Source organism: Pristiophorus japonicus, chromosome 20 (assembly GCF_044704955.1).
Source record: "Pristiophorus japonicus isolate sPriJap1 chromosome 20, sPriJap1.hap1, whole genome shotgun sequence".
Taxonomy (NCBI): domain Eukaryota; kingdom Metazoa; phylum Chordata; class Chondrichthyes; family Pristiophoridae; genus Pristiophorus; species Pristiophorus japonicus.
This window is the reverse complement of record NC_091996.1, coordinates 28,260,835-28,280,976: the sequence shown is the minus strand read 5'-3', so window position 1 is coordinate 28,280,976 and position 20,142 is coordinate 28,260,835. Positions and strand designations below refer to the sequence as shown.

The window sequence follows — 20,142 nt, the reverse complement described above, 5'->3', positions numbered from 1 at the left end:
CTCCCAAATGTCTTGCAAGGACTGCAGCAGTCTAATGCAGCCCATTACCACCTTCTCAGAGTAACTATAGATGGGTAATAAATACAGCCTTGCCAGCATCACCCATTTCCCAAGTACAGATTCTATATACACACAGTTCTTCCCTCATGAATCGCACAATTAACAGTACTATTGCTCAGTGATTTGCAACTGTTTCACAATCCCAAGTGTTATATATGTAAACTTGCATATACCTTGTACAGCCACCAGAGGGCTCATCCCCTGGAGTCCCAAGGGATCCCACAATCCCTTGGGAGCACAGATACTTAAAGAGGCCTCTAAAGGTTGGAGAGGTACTCTGGAGACCTGCAATAAAAGACTACGGTCACACTTTATTTTGAGCTCACAGTATCCAATCAGACTCTTCATTCATACATAACAATTGGCGACGAGGTACAAATGACGAACCCAACGATGCAGAGAACAGTGGGCATCCTGGAGAAATTCTCAGAGGGAGATGATTGGGAAACCTTCGTGGAGCGACTCGACCAATACTTCGTGGCCAACGAGCTGGAAGGAGAAGCGAACGCTGCCAAACGCAGGATGATTCTCCTCGCCGTTTGCGGGGCACCAATGTATGGCCTCATGGAAAATCTGCTTGCTCCAGCGAAACGCAGAGAGAAATCGTACGATGATTTATGCATACTGCTCCGGGAGCATCTGAACACGAAGGAAAGCGTTCTGATGGCGAGGTACCGGTTCTACACCTACAAAAAGATCTGAAGGCCAGGAATTGGCGAGTTATGTCGCCGAGCTAAGACCCTTGCAGGACATTGCGAATTTGAAGGACATTTGGAGCACATGCTCAGAGACTTTTTCGTACTTGGCATTGGCTATGAAATGATATTTCGCAAACTTTTGACTGTAAAGACCCCAACCTTGAGTAAGGCTATAAGCAATAGCCCAGGCGTTCATTGCCACCAGTGACAATACTAAGCAAATCTCTCAGCACACGAGTGCTGCTATAAGTACTGTGAACAAAGTGATGATGTTTTCAAATCGCAACGTACAAGGCAGGCCCCCACATGCCTGCAGCTGCACGTCTGCAGATGTCGGAGTCCACCATCAAGAGTAATGAGTGCAAGGCCATTAACACCTTGTTGGCACTGCGGGGGTGATCATTTTTCCATTCATGCCGATTCAAAGGGTACGTTTGTAAGGGGTGAGGAACAATGGGACACCTCCAACGTCTGTGCAGGCGAGCTGCAAACCCTGTTAATCCTGCAAACCACCATGTTGCAGAGGAGGACAGATCCACGGCAGATCACGACGAACCAGAGCCTCAGACCGAGGAGGCAAAGGTATATGGGGTGCACACATTTACCACAAAGTGTCCCCCGATAATGCTGAAGATTGAATTAAATGGACTCCCGGTGTCAATGGAACTGGACACGGGCGCGAGCCAGTTCATTACGAGCAAAAAGACTTCCGATAAATTGTGGTGCAGCAAGGCCTCAAGGCCAGTCTTGACTCCCATTCGCACGAAACTGAGAACTTACACTAAGGAACTGATTCCCGTAATCGGCAGTGCTACTGTAAAGGTCTCCGACAATGGAGCGGTACACAAGCTACCATTCTGGGTGGTACCGGGCGATGGTCACACGCTGCCCGGCAGGAGTTGGCTGGGAAAAATATGCTGGATCTGGGACGACATCCGAGCGCTCTCGTCTGCTGACGACACTTCGTGTGCCCAAGTATTAAACAAGTTCCCTTCGCTGTTCGAACCAGGCATCTGGAACTTCCAAGCAGCAAAAGTGCAGATCCACCTCATTCCGGGGGCGCGACCCATCCATCACAAGGCGAGAGCAGTACCGTACATGAGAGAAAGGGTAGAGATCGAGCTAGACCGGCTGCGAGAGGGGGCATCATTTCACCGATCGAATTCAACGAGTGGGCCAGTCCAATTGTTCCAGTCCTCAAGGGAGATGGCACCGTCAGAATCTGTGGTGATTACAAAGTAACTGTCAAAGTAACTCCCTGCAGGATCAATACCCACTACCAAAGGCTGACTACCTTTTTGCTACGCTGGCAGGAGGAAAGATGGTCACGAAGCTGGACTTGACCTTGGCCTACATGACGCAGGAGCTGGAGGAATCATCGAAGCGCCTCAACTGCATCAACACGCACAAAGGTCTCTTCATTTATAACAGATGCCCGTTTGGAATTCGATCAGCCGTGGCGATATTCCAGAGAAACATGGAAAGCTTACTGAAGTCAGTCCCGCGCATGGTGGTCTTCCAGGACGACATCTTGGTTACAGGTTGAGACACAGTCGAGCATCTGCAGAACCTGGAGAAGGTTTAGGTCGACTCAAGCACGTGGGGCTCAGGTTAAAATGCTCGAAGTGCGTTTTCCTGGCGGCTGAAGTGAGTTCCTGGGGAGAAAAATCGCGGCGGACAGCATCAGGCCCACCGATTCAAAGACGGAGGCAATCGAGAACGCATCGACAGAGCTGCAATCGTTTCTAGGACTCCTGAACTACTTTGGTAACTTCTTACCGGGTCTCAGCACACTGTTAGAACCACTGCACTCTTTACTGCGTAAAGGAGATGAATGGGTATGGAGCAAAAGCCAAGAAAATGCCTTTGTAAAATCTAGAAAATTGTTATGCTCAAACAAATTGCTTGTGTTGTATGATCCATGTAAGCGTTTGGTACTAGCATGTGATGCAATACACACCAGACGCCGTACGACGACGCAACAAGCTAATGATTATGGGAAATTGCAAACGGTTGCTTATGCATCCAGAAGTCTGTCTAAGGCTGAGAACGCCTACAGCATGATTGAAAAAGAAGCGTTAGCATGTGTTTATGGAGTAAAGAAAATGCATCAATATCTGTTTGGGCTAAAATTTGAATTGGAAACTGACCATAAGCCACTAATATCCCCGTTTTCCGAGAGTAAGAGGATAAATACAAATGCATCGGCCCGCATCCAGAAATGGGCGCTCACGTTGTCCGCATACAACTACGCCATCCGCCACAGGCCAGGCACAGAAAACTGTGCCGATGCTCTCAGTAGGCTGCCATTGCCCACCACGGGGGTGGAAATGGCGCAGCCCGCAGATTTAGTCATGGTAATGGAAGCATTAGAGAGTGAGCAATCACCCGTCACAGCCCGACAGATTAGAACTTGGACGAGCCAGGACCCCTTACTGTCCCTAGTAAAATATTGTGTGCTTCACGGGAGCTGGTCCAGTGTCCCAGTGGAAATGCAGAAAGAGATAAAGCCATTCCAGCGGCGCAAAGATGAAATGTCTATATAGGCAGACTGCCTTCTGTGGAGCAATCGGTTAGTGGTCCCCAAGAAGGGCAGACACACTTTCATCAGTGACCTTCACAGTACCCACCCAGGCATCGTAATGATGAAAGCCATAGCCAGATTCCACATGTGGTGGCCCGGTATCGATGCGGACTTAAGAGTCCTGCTTGCACAGATGTAACATATGCTCGCAGTTAAGCAATGCACCCAGGCAGGTGCCACTAAGTTTATGGTCTTGGCCCTCCAAACCGTGCAGGTCCGTTTTTGGGTAAAATGTTCCTTGTGGTTGTAGACGCGTACTCCAAATGGATTGAATGTGAGATAGTGTCGGCTGCCACCACAAAGTCTGCGGGCCATGTTTGCCACGCATGGACTACCTGATGTCCTTGTGAGCAACAATGGGCCATGTTTTACCAGTGCAGAGTTCGAAGAATTCATGACTCGTAACGGGATCAAGCATGTTACATCTGCCTTGTTCAAACCAGCATCCAATGGTCAGGCAAAGAGAGCAGTGCAAACTATCAAGCAGTGCTTGAAGAGGGTAACTGAAGGCTCACTGCAGACTCACCTATCCAGAGTCCTGCTTAGCTACAACATGAGACCCGACTCGCTCACTGGGATTCCACCTGCTGAACTGCTCATGAAAAGGGCGCTTAAGACAAGGCTCTCGTTAGTACATCCTGATCTACATGAACAGGTAGAGAGCAGGCGGCTTCAACAAAGTACATATGATAGCGCAAATGTGTCACGCGAAATTTAAATCAATGATCCTGTATTTGTATTGAATTATGGATAAGGTCCCAAGTGGCTTCCCGGCACTATTGTGGCCAAAGAGGGGAGTAGGCTGTTTCGGGTCAAACTTTCAAATGGACTCATTCACCGGAACCACTTGGACCAAATCAAACTCAGATTCACGGACTATCCTGAGCAATCTACTTTGGACCCTACCTTCTTTGACCCCCCCAACATACACACCAGTGGCAATCGACACCACGGTTGGTCACGAAGCAGAACCCATCACCCGCAGCAGCCCAGCAGGACTCACCACACCAGGCAGCCCAGCAAGGCCAGCTGCACAGCAGCCAGCGAGGGCCCAACAAACGATTCACCAAAACTAGCATTTGCACCAAGATGATCACCAGGGAAAGAAAGGCCCCAGATCGACTCACCTTGTAAATAGTTATACTGTTGACTTTTGGGGGGGGGGGGGGGGGGGGGGGGGGAGTGTTGTTATATATGTAAACATGTATATACTTTGTACAGCCACCAGAGGGCTCATCCTCTGGAGTCCCAAGGGATCCCACAATCCCTTGGGAGCACAGGTACTTAAGGAGGCCTCACAGGCTAGAGAGGCACTCTGGAGACCTGCAATAAAAGACTACGGTCACACTTTACTTTGAGCTCAAAGTATCCAGTCAGAGTCTTCATTCATACAGAACACCAAGCTGCGGAAGCAAAATTTAAAAAAAACAATTCCCACTGCCTAGCACTTTCCAATGATTCCGACTGGAAAGTGTATTATGCGGGGAATGTTGTGACGGACAAAACTGACTTCAATTCTCAATCAAAAAAAAACTCAAAAAATGGCTCATGAGCTAATATGCCAAAGTGGTACAGGTGCCAGTGGAACCATGTCCCAAGTATGCCACTGCCTGGAGAAGAAAAGTGCAGAATTATTTATTAATTAAATGCTGTATTCTACAGGGCGGAGGGCTAGATTAATTGGACCACTCAATATTCTTAGTGAAACTAATGAACATACATGTTCATGCATACATTTCTTCATAAAAGACATGTGTAGAACATAACTTACCCACAGTCCGTGATTTAGTCATCAGGTGTGCTATGTCTCTATAAATCTCATGAAGATATTCCTGACATTTATCCCACATTGCTTGCCTCATACTTGGGAGTCGACACATTGAGAGAAATGCCATCAAAGGATTGTACAGAAAGAGGGTGAAGAGGCTGCCACGTTGAGTTTGATCTATAAAGAGAGGCACACAATTGAACAAGATTTTGGTTAGGACAATCCTTCCACCAATAGTTATCATGGAGTCTTAACACAACTGTAGGAGTGCAGAAGGAAAACAACATCCCTGACTTTGAACCCTTGCAATGTGAGTAAGACACGATCATTCTCTGCTTTCAAGTTTAAGTTTAAGTTCGCTTCACTATAATTACCTATTTAGCAAATAAGTTAATACCAAAAGATTTAATTTAACTGTGAATTACATGGTAACAGTTTCAGGCAGAGGATATTTAGCCCATCTATGCACAGTATTCCTGTATTGCATTTCTGAATCCCATTTGGTGACAAAAACCTGCCCAGTCCTTTTTGAAACCCATTGAAGTTTTCTTGCTCCACGACCCGTGCCGGTCATCTGTTCCACATATTTACCATCCTACATATACAATGAAATTACTCACCTCAAATGTCTCCATTTCATATATTAAAAATCAAATAGTTAGTCGTAATTGGATCATTTAAGAATCCCAGATCAAAATGCTGTCCACAATATTGATGCAATCACACTGCATCTTTGGATAATTGAGAAAATAATGGTAATACTGCATTGCACAATCATCTTTTAAGTAACCATGTAAGTGGCATAATGATCAAGTCATGTCCCCAATCAGCTTTTAAATATAAAATAAAAACAGAAAATGCTGGAAATATTCAGGAGGTCAGGCAGCACCTGTGGAGAGAGAAATGGAGGCAAGGTTTCAGGTCCACTGCACTCCCACTCTGACCTCTCCATCCTCGGCCTCCTGCACTGTTCCAACGAAGCTCAACATAAAGCTCGAGGAACAGCACCTCATCCTTTGATTTGGCACTTTACAGCCTTCGAGACTCGAGATCAAGTTCAACAATTTCAGACCATAACCTCTATCCCTATTTTTTTCACTTGGCAGCTGTCGATGATTCTGCCATTCCCACTTAAACCTCTTCTAGACTCATCTTTTGTTTCATTACCATCTCCTTTTGCTTTGTACTATCAGACCTTTTTTCATTTCATCTCTCCTGCCTTCCACACTATCACAGACCTTCCCTTTTATTCTTTCCTCCCCTCCCCCCCTTTCCCTGCCCCTGCACTTGCTTAAAATCTGTTACGTCTCTAACTTTTTCCAGTTTTGACGAAAGGTCAGCGACCTGAAATGTTAACTCTGTTTCTCTCTCCACAGAGGCTGCCAGACCTGCTGAGTATTTCCAGCATTTCCTGTTTTTATTTCATATTTCCAGCATCTGCAGTATTTTGCTTTTGTATTAGTGTTTAAATATGTTCATACCTTGTAATCCTTTGGGGTATGCTGTTGGAGAAAGCAGGCAAACTAAAGGCTGGCCAAATAAGTTGATAAAGTTCTGCAACAAAAAGCAAAATTATAATTTTTAACCTGCATTTCTTGATCTTGCTCTTCAGAAATGGTACAGCAGAGGGCAATACATTTGACAAGAAAATATGGAGATAATGTATTACAAAACAACAGCACTTTTATTTAAGCTGTTGGGATTTATTATTTGCAGCTTCTGAATTAACACCATGAATTACGGGTGACGTCCAGCAACATTGTTAATGGATGGAAAGTGAAGGGAACAAATCCCGAACAAGACAAATGATAAACCACATTAACTGCAAGCTGTGAAACAGGAATATAGAGGAAAGTTTAACAGATATTATGTCAGTCAAAGACACCAAGGACAAATCTTGGGTTGCTATGGGATCAGCAGAACAGACTGGTACAGTCTTGAGATAAGACACCACTGAACAACGGTGAGTAACATTCATGATGAGGTAACCCCACTAAACTCCAAACCAACCACAAGCAACAACGGGTATAGACACAGCTGAAGGAACCATTGAGATGTGCATGTGAGAATCACGAAGGAAGTGTGGACACAAAGGGGGCGAAACTCCCCTGTTGTGTGCCTCCCATTAGTGCCTCCTGGTGGCTACCGGCTCCCGCGAAATTGCGCGGGAGTTAATGGAGGCGCGAAAGCAGTAGCGCCGGGCACCCGCTGGCAGCACCCTGGTCCGCTGTGCCTCCGCTGATGACATCATCGGCGAGTGCGGTGACCCCTTCTTACCCTGCGGTAGCCAGTTTTCGTCTCGCGGCAAACATTGGGCAGCACTCCGTGAGGCTGCTGCGGGCAACGTCAGCGCCGGACTCATGGGTTGAGAACCGGGCCGCACGCCGATCACGGGGCGAAACTTAAAGGCGAGGTGCACGCCGACACACGCCATTTTTTTAGGTTCGCCTTCCCTTTCGGTGCCGGTCTGCGGCCATGGCACCCCGCATCCCCAGTGGCCGAGTGGAGGCCCATCAAAAGGCCTGCAGAGCTCACAGCGGCTTTCCTCTTTAACGGAAGGGGAGAGCCCGTGGAACGCATCAGCGCCAGGTGGAGAGGCCGCACAGCGCACCAATGTTCACCCGGGAGCGCCGCCGATCCTGCCCAGAGAGGAAGTGGAGCGTTCAACATTGAGCTCCACTTCCTGTCAGGGGCGGTAAGCCCAATTTCGCTTCCGGGGCGGGAGTTCTGAGTCGGGCGCAGAATATGCAGCCTCGGAAAGGTTACCGCCCCCAACCGGTGTGATGTGTAATTTCAGCCCCAAAGAATATAAGAACTAATACAATATCTAACTTTTCCACTGCAGTCAGCTAGGCGTCCTAGTCAAACAGAGAGAAGACTTCTAAAGAGTCAACAGACTTCAAGTGGTTGTTGGTTTGGCCATCAGGCACTTGGAAGACTCAAGGACACTCTCGTTGGGTTTCATATTTAATTTGTGTATTAGTGGTTAAATAAATGATCTGAGTGTGAGTGTGTTTTGTATCTGGACTTGTATTTACTCTGTATAGCCACCAGAGGGCTCATCCCCTGGAGTCCCAAGAGATCCCATAATCCCTTGGGAGCACAGATATTTAAGGAGGCTTCATAGGTTGGGGAGGCACTCTGGAGACCTGCAATAAAAGACTACAGTCACACTTTACTTTAAGCTCACAGTGTTCAGTCTGACTCTTTCTCCATGCACAACAGTGTATCTGGTGTTTCTGTTTGGGAAAATTCAAGTCTACAAACCCCAATTTAACACCCAATGTGGGAGATGTGAAAGTTGTAAATAATTCCAACAAAAGTAAAAGGTTTACCACACTGGTCATGAAATCCCTCAAAAGGGTCTCTCCGCTATCTCTTCACCCTCGTGCAATATGGTGAATCAGATCTGTCGCGATCCGCTCTCTTCCCCGAAATGGATCAGGATCAATGTTCCTTCTCATTTTTAACGGGCTGCGCAGCCCATTCAAAATTCTGCACAAGCGCATTTTTTCCATTTAAAAGCTGGTGACCCTCCAGAGCAGTGTCCAGCCGCGAAGCTTAAAGGGGACATTGATCAGGACCCTTCTCTCCGACTCCAGTGAGTCAATCTTTCTCTCTCCACTTCTCTCTCTCTCTCCCCCTCTCCCTCTCCCTCTATGCTGGCCCTCCAACAGGTTATATTTTCTGGCAATCAGGTCTTTACTCTCCCCTGGAAATGGCATCTCGTAACTGTCACTAGCACTGCTTTTGTTCTAAGACATATATTGGTTGCAACGCTGCGTGTCATGCCTTTCAAAAAAGATGTAAAAGATTGAAATTCAGTAAATCAACAAAAGAACACGTCAGATACATATAGTCAGAGAGAGACTTACTGAAATGAAGAATAAGAGTTTGACAAAGATACAGAGGCAACAATGAAAGTGTCTGAGCACTAGAGAGAGAAGAAGCAGGACAGAAGGAAGACAACAAAACATAGGTTGACAATTGTTATTTTTGATTAAGAGCAACACAAGACATGCGCCAACATACAGCATTATTTCCATAAACTACTGGAGCTTTGCTGTTGTATTCCTTGATAACAGAAGGACTTCTATTTTCTCATTGTGCAGATGTTTTGCAGAAGCCAAGCAAATCATCCTCCTGGTAAATTGCCAGTCAACTTTATTCACTTACCCTGTGTATTACCCATCTCTTTCCCCCTCCCAGCTCTCCTGCAACAAGGTTTTATTGCTGTATATTGACCTCCACTTCAGGGTGTGTCTCTCCTGTTTGTCGTGGTCACTATAGAAACCAGAATATGATACTTGAAGGGGTGCAAAAACTTCCCATCTCTGTTGTTCCCAGAAATCTTTTTCATTAAAAAAAAACCTACTTTGATATTTAAGAAAGACACTATATAATTCTCCAGCAGTCAGTAAAATAAATCCAGATATCACTACTTGCCAAATCACAACCAATGTGGGAGCTGAATGGATATGAAATGATGGCCTGGATTTTGCAGTAGAAATAATGGTGAGGCCTTCAGCCCTCATGATCATTAACGAGTGAATCAGACAGCAACTTCCAGCACCCACACACGCACAGTTGAACGCGGAAATCAGGAAGTTTCTGTCTGAGTTGCCCCGCTCCTCCACAAGCTTCACTATGACGGTACTCTGCCGAGAAACTTGGAATTCAAATTCATGTAACGGCATGAAGTTGCAGTACTTGCCCACTAGATACACCAGAAAAAGTTATAGCTTGTCCATTCAAGTGCAAGTGAATTTTTAAATGGCATGGTAAATCGTAAGTACTGCCAAACAACCTCTCCAGCACTAAAAATTAACTTTTACAAGTGTGGAGTCTCGTTCCTTCGGATTTTAATTATTGCTGGAGATTTTTTTTTTTTTTAAAGTTAACTTTTTAAAAGAATGTTTTCTTTGTCTCGTTATCTCTCTCTCTTAATCCCATCCTTTTCCCCTCTATTTTACTTTTGGTACATGATTTTACATTGAATTTATTCCGACTTGCACTTCCTAGTTTAGACTCTGTGGCCGCGATTTTCCCTACCTCAGCGGGTCCGTGGCGGGCAACGTCGGTGGCTGGTCGCGGCCCTGCTGCTGGCTCCATCGCAGCCTCTGACATGACTTTCTCCTGATTAGGCCTGTTAAGCCTGTCCAGCGAATTTCACGGTCAACTGAAGGAAGTGGGTCTGATGACGTCATTTGATGATGCATCATCAGCCGGTTTCCTTAAAAGGGACCATGCACAAATTTACTTTGACATTTGTGCTGTCAGTATTCTACAACAGAGGTGCTGCAAACACTGACCAGCGCTGTACAAAGGTGCATGACTCCATCCAAGCTCTCCCATGACTCCCTCCATATGCTTATGGAGGGAATCACAGCAATCAGGGAGGTTCTCATCCTTTCCAATGGGTGGAAGAGATCTCCCCAGAAGACCAACGCAGCCTGGTTGCACACTGCACAGGAGGGAACAAGCAGGGATGTCATCAGGAGGACCAGGCTGCAGTGGCGCAAACCTTTCAGTGATTTTCAGTAGATCACGAAATGTTACTGTAAAGCCACACTCAATCTCATCCTGCTGTCCCTCTCATCATATCCCCATCACTCTGCCTTCCTTACCCTACTCCTGCACAGCCTTACTCACACCAACTTACCTTGCACCAACACCCACCCCTCTATCTACATTATCACTTTCCCATTTCACTAGCCACCCCTCACACTTTCTCTCATTCTAGTCCAATCATACCAGCTAACAACACACAAGGGTAGGCACTTGGGTCATTTAGCCAATGCTTATGTAAAGTTTCTGTTAATGTGTTGTCAAACATTGAAACTTTTATTTTCAACACTGTGTTCTTGGAGAGATGTGTGCGCGCCTTTGGAAGTAGCTTAATGTGTTGCAGTGAATGGGGAGACAGAACGGTACCTCCCGCATTGCTGATGAGTGCAACAGGAATGGGCTTGGGTATTGTAGGGATCCTTTATGTTGTTGGTGTGGAGTGGTGCCAACCTGGTGCATCATGTGGCAGTCAGGGTGTACAGCATCAAGTGAAGTAAATGTGGCCATGGCAAGGCCATCCCTGGCGTCCTGGGCAGCAATGTGGTCAGGTGCTGAGGCCCTGTGCAGCATCAGGTGATTGCGGAGAAGGTGGGTGAGGTTGTTGATGCTACCGGTGTTGAGGCTGATTGTGGTCAGATTCTGAGGACCAAGGTAAGAGAGTATAAAGTGAACCTATGCTGATGGAATAGAAGGCAGGTAAAGTAAAGTTGACAGAAGTGATCTGTCAACGGTGGGAGAGGTAATGAGATCAGATTGGATGGAGACCTGTATAAAGACTTGCAGCATTCTGAATCTGGAGTGGAAATGCAGTTTAGAGAAGCTAGTGGTTAAGGGAAAATTTCTCAATCAGCTGAGCATTTCCATTTGACATTTGAAGCTGTCAACTCATCAGCTGATTCAATGGCCAGTGACTTCCCGCCTCAACTTCACAGACAAGGTCTAGGCACAGCAGGAAACAGGTGGGCGACCGATTAATTTTAAAAAGCTGGGGGGAAAAAAGCTTGTTAAGTGGCTTCAAACAAGCCACTAATGATTTGAATTGGGTCCCCCCGCAGCTGCCCGTTGGGTCTGCTCACTGTTGGCAGACCCGACATCGGGCAATGCAGGTGTGTACGTTTTGACAGAAGATTCCCAACCCTTGGTCAATCATTTTAAATTTCACAGCTGACCCATCCCGTCCATTGAGCAGCAGCAAAATCGCAGCCTGCGTGTTTTAGTAAGGATTCTTCAATCCGATTGGTGAGGAGATACTTGCCCTGTTCTCACAGGTCACAGACCTCCTATGGAGGGCACTGTACTGCTCCAGCTCACTAATAACCGCAAATCAGTGTAAAGGCCCACAAAAAGTCTGTTGGCAAGTGTAAGTGGAATGAACGGCGACTGCAAAAACCGAGCCTGTTTCCATGTTTGATGAACAATTCATTCAAGTGCTCCAAGGCTGTAATACATCAGGATTTGCTTATGAACACGATCTCAATTACTTCATTTGCTACTGTCCAGTAACACACTGCAGACTCTTATCTTAGAAGCTCTGGATATGCCATCAATGCACAGCTGCACGATACAATACAGTACAATTACCAGCATTCAACATTTGCATTCACAGATAAAGGAAAATTCCTCACTCCAATCAGTGGGGAAGTTGCCTCGCGCTTGTGGTTCAATTTCTCTGCTCCAAACTTCACCTACAAAGTACAGAAACTGTAAAACCTGCTGGAAGTCAGTTGAACAGTTGCAAGGTACGACTCAGTTGGTCTCCTGATTACAAGGACACCAAGTTTTCTTGGTCCAGATGTGTCAGCTCAATAGGAGATATTGAGCAGATAGTCACAAATATAGGAAAAACAAAACCTTCACCAGTAAAAAGATGAAAGCATGTATCTTAAAAAGATAAACATTCAAAAAAGAAAAGTTTATAGATACTCATTTACATAAAGAAGCAGAAATCAGAAAGTAAGTGATTGTTCTAGTCACTAATCCTGTATGCCAGGATTATAGCAAATTTGAAGTTATTATTGAGAAATTAAATGCCTTATGGCTTTGTTCAAAGCAAGTATTTTACTACTTACCATTAAAAGATTACACTAATTCCCCTTAAGCGCATTATATTGAAAGCTGCTGTGTAATCAAATCAATGTAATCCTCAACAATGAATGCAACATAGCTGATACTCTACAGTTACACTGGATGGGGAAAGAGAAGTTTCAACACATCGGTTTTTGATGTCGTCACTAAAAGATCACATTCTTTCCAAGTAGAAGAGCCCAGGTTTTTTTCCCCAGTTATTCCTCATAATTAATATAACAATATTTATTCCTATTCACTCCATCAAAACATTTCATCATTTTAAAAGCATCTATTAACTCTCCTCTTCACCTTTTCCACTCCAGTGAAAAAAATCCCAGTATCTGAATCTCAAGTCTCTCCTAATAATTTGGGTAATTTTATTAATTGTATCAGACAGTTGCTATAAGTGAATCCCAGTATAATCCAGAGGGCAGAATAACTCAGACAAACTTGCCACAAGTGCCTTTCCTATTAACCAACCACATCACGATGGTAACAGGAAGGCCTACACTATTGTCCGAAAGGATGCAACGGGGTAAAATCGAGAACCTCGATTTTCCCCATCCCATTGTATTTTCATAGTTAATGAAATAATAGTTCTGATTCCAAGACCTGTACGCTTATTGAAATTAGGCTCTGCACGACAAAGTATTCACAAAAACTGCATGAAAAGGTGCTTGTGCAATCATAGAAATTCTAGTCCACAATAAAAAGTATTTCAATTTGAGAAGGCACAATGAGCTAGCACACAGCCCTTTTACTTCTAGGAACTAGACTTCATACCAACGAAGACTGATGGGTTGAAAGTCTTTCCACAATCAGATGTAAATGTCCTGCATGAAGCAAGTTTACGGAGTCTCAACCAAGTTCTTAGTGGGCACAGTCTATCGCACAAAATGATCCAGAAGTCAGCATTAAATGGACAATCTCAGTCACAGAAGTTATAAAGACAGATGGAAAATATACAACGGCAAGTGAGGTGAGCTCTTCTTTTCAGGCTAGGGTTGAAATACATTTAGGAGTCCTGCTGTACCATACCTCACCTGCAAGTGCTCGATACAGACACTGGATGTCTAAAACAAAATGTTCTACTTCTAAGCTCAAACATTCGCACCTTGATTATGAAAATTTATCAAAAGGTATAAAGGAAAATTTCAGAAAGAACAGAATGGTATTTTTCTGAAGAACAAATAGTCAGAGATAGGTTGCCGGCAATACATTATTCTTGATAATTATCTGTTTGCCATAATATTATGACAATAGTCAAGCACCAGAGGGCGCTAATGTGCTTTAAATACTGTACCACAGGTAATCAGATGCATGTAATGAACAATAGATAAATGCATTTTCTAACTGTAGAAAGATTGTAGATGCAACCCCATTTAAAACAAATACCATGGCTAATAACATTTGGACAAATTTTCTTTGAAAAAAGCAGCTGTGAAATGCACAACATTGACTATATAATCAGACACTATTTTACCTTTGAAAAGATATATTTCTACATACATACAATATATCCTTCAATAGTCCAACTAAACATAGTGCTGATTAAAAGATGATTTCTGACAAGGACAGAGTGAATTTGTTGTTTCAGTATTTTGTTTTGAACAGCAGGTACGGATTAAGGGGTAATGGGGAGCGGGCGGGGAAGTGGACCTGAGTCCATGATCGGATCAGCCATGATCGTATTGAAAGGCGGAGCAGGTTCGAGGGGCCGTATGGCCTACTCCTGCTCCTATTTCTTACGTTCTTATTTTATTGTTCAGAAATCGGAGTTAAAATAGGATGGCATCAGACGACCAATTACTTGTCTTTTATTTACCTGCAGTAATGTAGAAATGCTGGCAACAAACCCAAAAAGGGTGTTACAATGTTTACTTTAGTTCAGAAATTTATACGGGATACAACCCTTATATATGACTAATTCCTATAAAGGATAGTACTTTATTGCCCAGAATAATGCACTCTCTGGCAACCTGCCTCAGAGTTGAATTTTAGATTAGATAGCACAAGGTAATTCAGGTTACTGACCAGTTGTGTGTGAGAAACAAGACACATGCTAGAAAGATAAAAGTGAACTCGCCCACCATTAATCACTTGAGAAAATATCCCCAAGTACCACCAAGGAGACAGTGACTTAATATTAATCTGAAGGAGGTCCTGTACAAAAGAACAACCAATTCATAATTTAGTTCAGCATCTAATTCAGATCCAGGTACCACAGCCCCTATAGAATATATGCAAAATAACGCATTACTTGATCCAAACAATAACTGCAACACATACAACATATATATTGAAAAATATGCCTTGAAAATGAATACATCACTCAAGGATGCTCAACAGAAAGTGACAACAGGCTATTGAGCTGTAGTTCGAAATCCTAAAAAGAGTGCCTCAGATTTGCATGCGGTTGAAAATTGAACACACTTTTAGACAATTAAGTAACCCAAACATAGCCAGTAGAGCAGGACTGCAGTTGTTCAAGGGTTGCCACCTGAATTGTTGGCTGAGTACCAAAGCACCTTGTAGCTGAGGAGCACACTGTTACTGAATCGTAGAAATTTACAGCACGGAAGGAGGCTATTTCAACCCATTGTGTTCACATAGAAACATAGAAAATAGGTGCAGGAGCAGGCCATTCAGCCCTTCTAGCCTGCACCGCCATTCAATGAGTTCATGGCTGAACATGCAACTTCAGTACCCCCTTCCTGCTTTCTCGCCATACCCCTTGATCCCCCGAGTAGTAAGGACTTCATCTAACTCCCTTTTGAATATATTTAGTGAATTGGCCTCAACTACTTTCTGTGGTAGAGAATTCCACAGGTTCACCACTCTCTGGGTGAAGAAGTTTCTCCTCATCTCGGTCCTAAATGGCTTACCCCTTATCCTTAGACTGTGACCCCTGGTTCTGGACTTCAACAACATTGGGAACATTCTTCCTGCATCTAACCTGTCTAAACCCGTCAGAATTTTAAACGTTTCTATGAGGTCCCCCGTCATTCTTCTGAACTCCAGTGAATACAAGCCCAGTTGATCCAGTCTTTCTTGATAGGTCAGTCCCACCATCCCGGGAATCAGTCTGGTGAACCTTCGCTGCACTCCCTCAATAGCAAGAATGTCCTTCCTCAAGTTAGGAGACCAAAACTGTACACAATACTCCAGGTGTGGCCTCACCAAGGCCCTGTACAACTGTAGCAACACCTCCCTGCCCCTGTACTCAAATCCCCTCGCTATGAAGGCCAACATGCCATTTGCTTTCTTAACCGCCTGCTGTACCTGCATGCCAACCTTCAATGACTGATGTACCATGACACCCAGGTCTCGTTGCACCTTCCCTTTTCCTAATCTGTCACCATTCAGATAATATTCTGTCTCTCTGTTTTTACCACCAAAGTGGATAACTTCACATTTATCCACATTATACTTCATCTGCCATTCATTTGCCCACTCACCTAACCTATCCAAATCACTCTGCAGCCTCATAGCATCCTCCTCGCAGCTCACACTGCCACCCAACTTAGTGTCATCCGCAAATTTGGAGATACTACATTTAATCCCCTCGTCTAAATCATTAATGTACAATGTAAACAGCTGGGGCCCCAGCACAGAACCTTGCGGTACCCCACTAGTCACTGCCTGCCATTCTGAAAAGTACCCATTTACTCCTACTCTTTGCTTCCTGTCTGACAACCAGTTCTCAATCCACGTCAGCACACTACCCCCAATCCCATGTGCTTTAACTTTGCACATTAATCTCCTGTGTGGGACCTTGTCGAAAGCCTTCTGAAAGTCCAAATATACCACATCAACTGGTTCTCCTTTGTCCACTTTACTGGAAACATCCTCAAAAAATTCCAGAAGATTTGTCAAGCATGATTTCCCTTTCACAAATCCATGCTGACTTGGACCTATCATGTCACCATTTTCCAAATGCGCTGCTATGACATCCTTAATAATTGATTCCATCATTTTACCCACTACTGAGGTCAGGCTGACCGGTCTATAATTCCCTGTTTTCTCTCTCCCTCCTTTTTTAAAAAGTGGGGTTACATTGGCTACCCTCCACTCGATAGGAACTGATCCAGAGTCAATGGAATGTTGGAAAATGACTGTCAATGCATCCGCTATTTCCAAGGCCACCTCCTTAAGTACTCTGGGATGCAGTCCATCAGGCCCTGGGGATTTATCGGCCTTCAATCCCATCAATTTCCCCAACACAATTTCCCGACTAATAAAGATTTCCCTCAGTTCCTCCTCCTTACTAGACCCTCTGACCCCTTTTATATCCGGAAGGTTGTTTGTGTCCTCCTTAGTGAATACTGAACCAAAGTACTTGTTCAATTGGTCTGCCATTTCTTTGTTCCCCGTTATGACTTCCCCTGATTCTGACTGCAGGGGACCTACGTTTGTCTTTACTAACCTTTTTCTCTTTACATACCTATAGAAACCTTTGCAATCCGCCTTAATGTTCCCTGCAAGCTTCTTCTCGTACTCCATTTTCCCTGCCCTAATCAAACCCTTTGTCCTCCTCTGCTGAGTTCTAAATTTCTCCCAGTCATCAGGTTCGCTGCTATTTCTGGCCAATTTGTATGCCACTTCCTTGGCTTTAATACTATTCCTGATTTCCCTAGATAGCCACGGTTGAGCCACCTTCCCTTTTTTATTTTTACGCCAGACAGGAATGTTGTAATTCATCCATGCGGTCTCTAAATGTCTGCCATTGCCCATCCACAGTCAACCCCTTAAGTATCATTCGCCAATCTATCTTAGCCAATTCACGCCTCATACCTTCAAAGTTACCCTTCTTTAAGTTCTGGACCATGGTCTCTGAATTAACTGTATCATTCTCCATCCTAATGCAGAATTCCACCATATTATGGTCACTCTTCCCCAAGGGGCCTCGCACAATGAGATTGCTAATTAGTCCTCTCTCATTACACAACACACAGTCTAAGATGGCCTCCCCCCTAGTTGGTTCCTCGACATATTGGTCTAGAAAACCATCCCTCATGCACTCCAGGAAATCCTCCTCCACCGTATTGCTTCCAGTTTGGCTAGCCCAATCTATGTGCATATTAAAGTCACCCATTATAACTGCTGCACCTTTATTGCATGCACCCCTAATTTCCTGTTTGATGCCCTCCCCAACATCACGACTACTGTTTGGAGGTCTGTACACAACTCCCACTAACGTTTTTTGCCCTTTGGTGTTCTGCAGCTCTACCCATATAGATTCCACATCATCCAAGCTAATATCTTTCCTAACTATTGCATTAATCTCCTCTTTAACCAGCAATGCTACCCCACCTCCTTTTCCTTTTATTCTATCCTTCCTGAATGTTGAATACTCCTGGATGTTGAGTTCCTAGCCCTGATCATCCTGGAGCCACATCTCCGTCATCCCAATCACATCATATTTGTTAACATCTATTTGCACAGTTAATTCATCCAACTTATTGCGGATACTCCTTGCATTAAGACACAAAGCCTTCAGGCTTGTTTTTTTAAACACCCTTTGTCCTTTTAGAATTTTGCTGTACAGTGGCCCTTTTTGTTCTTTGCCTTGGGTTTCTCTGCCCTCCACTTTTCCTCATCTCCTTTCTGTCTTTTGCTTTTGCCTCCTTTTTGTCTCCCTCTGTCTCCCTGCATTGGTTCCCATCCCCCTGCCATATTAGTTTAACTCCTCCCCAACAGCACTAGCAAACACTCACGACGGCCGATAAAGAGCTATCCAGCCTAATTCCACTTTCCAGCTCTTGGTCCGTAGCCCTGTAGGTTATGGCACTTCAAATACACATCCAAATACTTTTAAAATCTGGTGAGGGGTTCTGCCTCTACCACACTTTTAGGCAGTGAGTTCCAGACCCCCACCATCCTCTGGGTAAAGAAAATTTCCTCAGAGCTGGTTTTTCAGACTTCACGTTCAAATTGCAGAAAGGCAAGAACTTTTTCCACACTTCAACCCCAATAGTAGTCCTGTGCTAACAAGAATTTCAGGTCCCAATCTTTTACATGCAGGTTATCAACAGTCTCACTGCAGGACGGTGCAGATGCAGCCATGTGTAGCCATCTGAGTAGAAACCCAAAGTTTGATAAAACTTTATTGGTGAGTGGATGTAATTTGGCAAATCAAAACAAAGAACAACATGCAATATAAAATAGGTCACAAAATAGTCATTACTGACAGATTAAAAGAAGATGGGTTAAACAAGCATTCAAATGTTGACAATCATCAATCTCTTTCAATACACATTATGGACAAGGTATTGAACTAAGGGATGCAGAAGCCCAATCAACATGGTTTTTATGCAAGTAATAAAGTAGATTTAAAAGTTAAAACAAAATGAGGTAAAATTGCGGTCGGAGGCTTCCTTCGTATAAACACCTCCGACCTGAATAAAATCTACGAATCTACCCATTGGTCCCAGAGAAATGCAAGATCCCAGTCGGAGGCCTAGATTCGTTGTGCAGCGCATGGGGACCCGTCTTCGAGGTACGTACGGAGAAGCTGGAGTCACGTGGGCCTGGACCACCAATCACTATGCAGTATTTTCATTGCTAAAAATGGGAGCTCTATTTGTATGGGCTCCCATTACTATCAATGAGAAAATCCCATAAAACATTGAAACACAGCATAATAAATAAACAAATAAATAAATAGAATACCTCGCATAATCAAAATTAATTGAAATTAAATGTTTTAGAAAAAAAAATTGGGGGGAATTTATTTTTTTTTAAATGTGTTTTAATAGTGTTAAAAATAAACTTACTTTAATGGACAGCATTTTTAATATAAAAGTGAGTGCTTAAATTTAATTTTTATATGTTTTAAAACTCTTACGCTGGTAATAGTAAGCTATGCGCCTGCTTTTACCAAGCGTAAAAGTCTGAAGGACATTCGCTGGGCATGAGTTGGGCAAATAGCCCAATCTCTCCTGCGCGAATATCCTTCTCCCGGGGATGCAGAGGATCAGTCAAGAGAAATCTAGACCAATCAGAAAAGCCAGTTTTCGGCGCATGCACATTGCGCCCCAAAAACTGCCTTATGAGAAGCCTCGCCAGGTCCGTGCGCACTTCGTACAGATCCGGCAAGGCCAGAATTTTCAGCCTATTATACTGCGTGAGGAGGAGAGTATTCGAGGATCAGGCCCTCAAATCTGGCACCAAGCTTATGGCCTACAGGGCGAGTGATACCGGTCCTCCTGTATGGCTCAGAGATGTGGACCAAATACAATAGAGACCTCAAATCACTGGAGAAATACCACCAACAATGTCTCCGCAAGATCCTGCAAATCCCCTGGGAGGACAGACGCACCAACATTAGCGTCCTCGATCAGGCCAACACCCCCAGCATCGAAGCAATGACCACACTCAATCAGCTCCGTTGGGCG

General features: G+C 44.4%; 1 protein-coding gene across 3 annotated transcripts in view; it reads right to left on the bottom strand.

Moving 5' to 3' along the window:
• The window catches only part of scai (suppressor of cancer cell invasion), a 223,721-nt gene that overhangs the window by 18,526 nt on the left and 185,053 nt on the right, over positions 1-20,142 (bottom strand). For all 3 annotated transcript variants that reach the window (XM_070862672.1, XM_070862671.1, XM_070862673.1), the window contains 2 exons: positions 6,592-6,664; positions 5,114-5,287 (listed from right to left, as the gene is read on the bottom strand). In XM_070862672.1, coding sequence (XP_070718773.1) covers positions 5,114-5,287; positions 6,592-6,664 — 247 coding nt within the window. The remainder of the gene's footprint in view (positions 1-5,113; positions 5,288-6,591; positions 6,665-20,142) is intronic.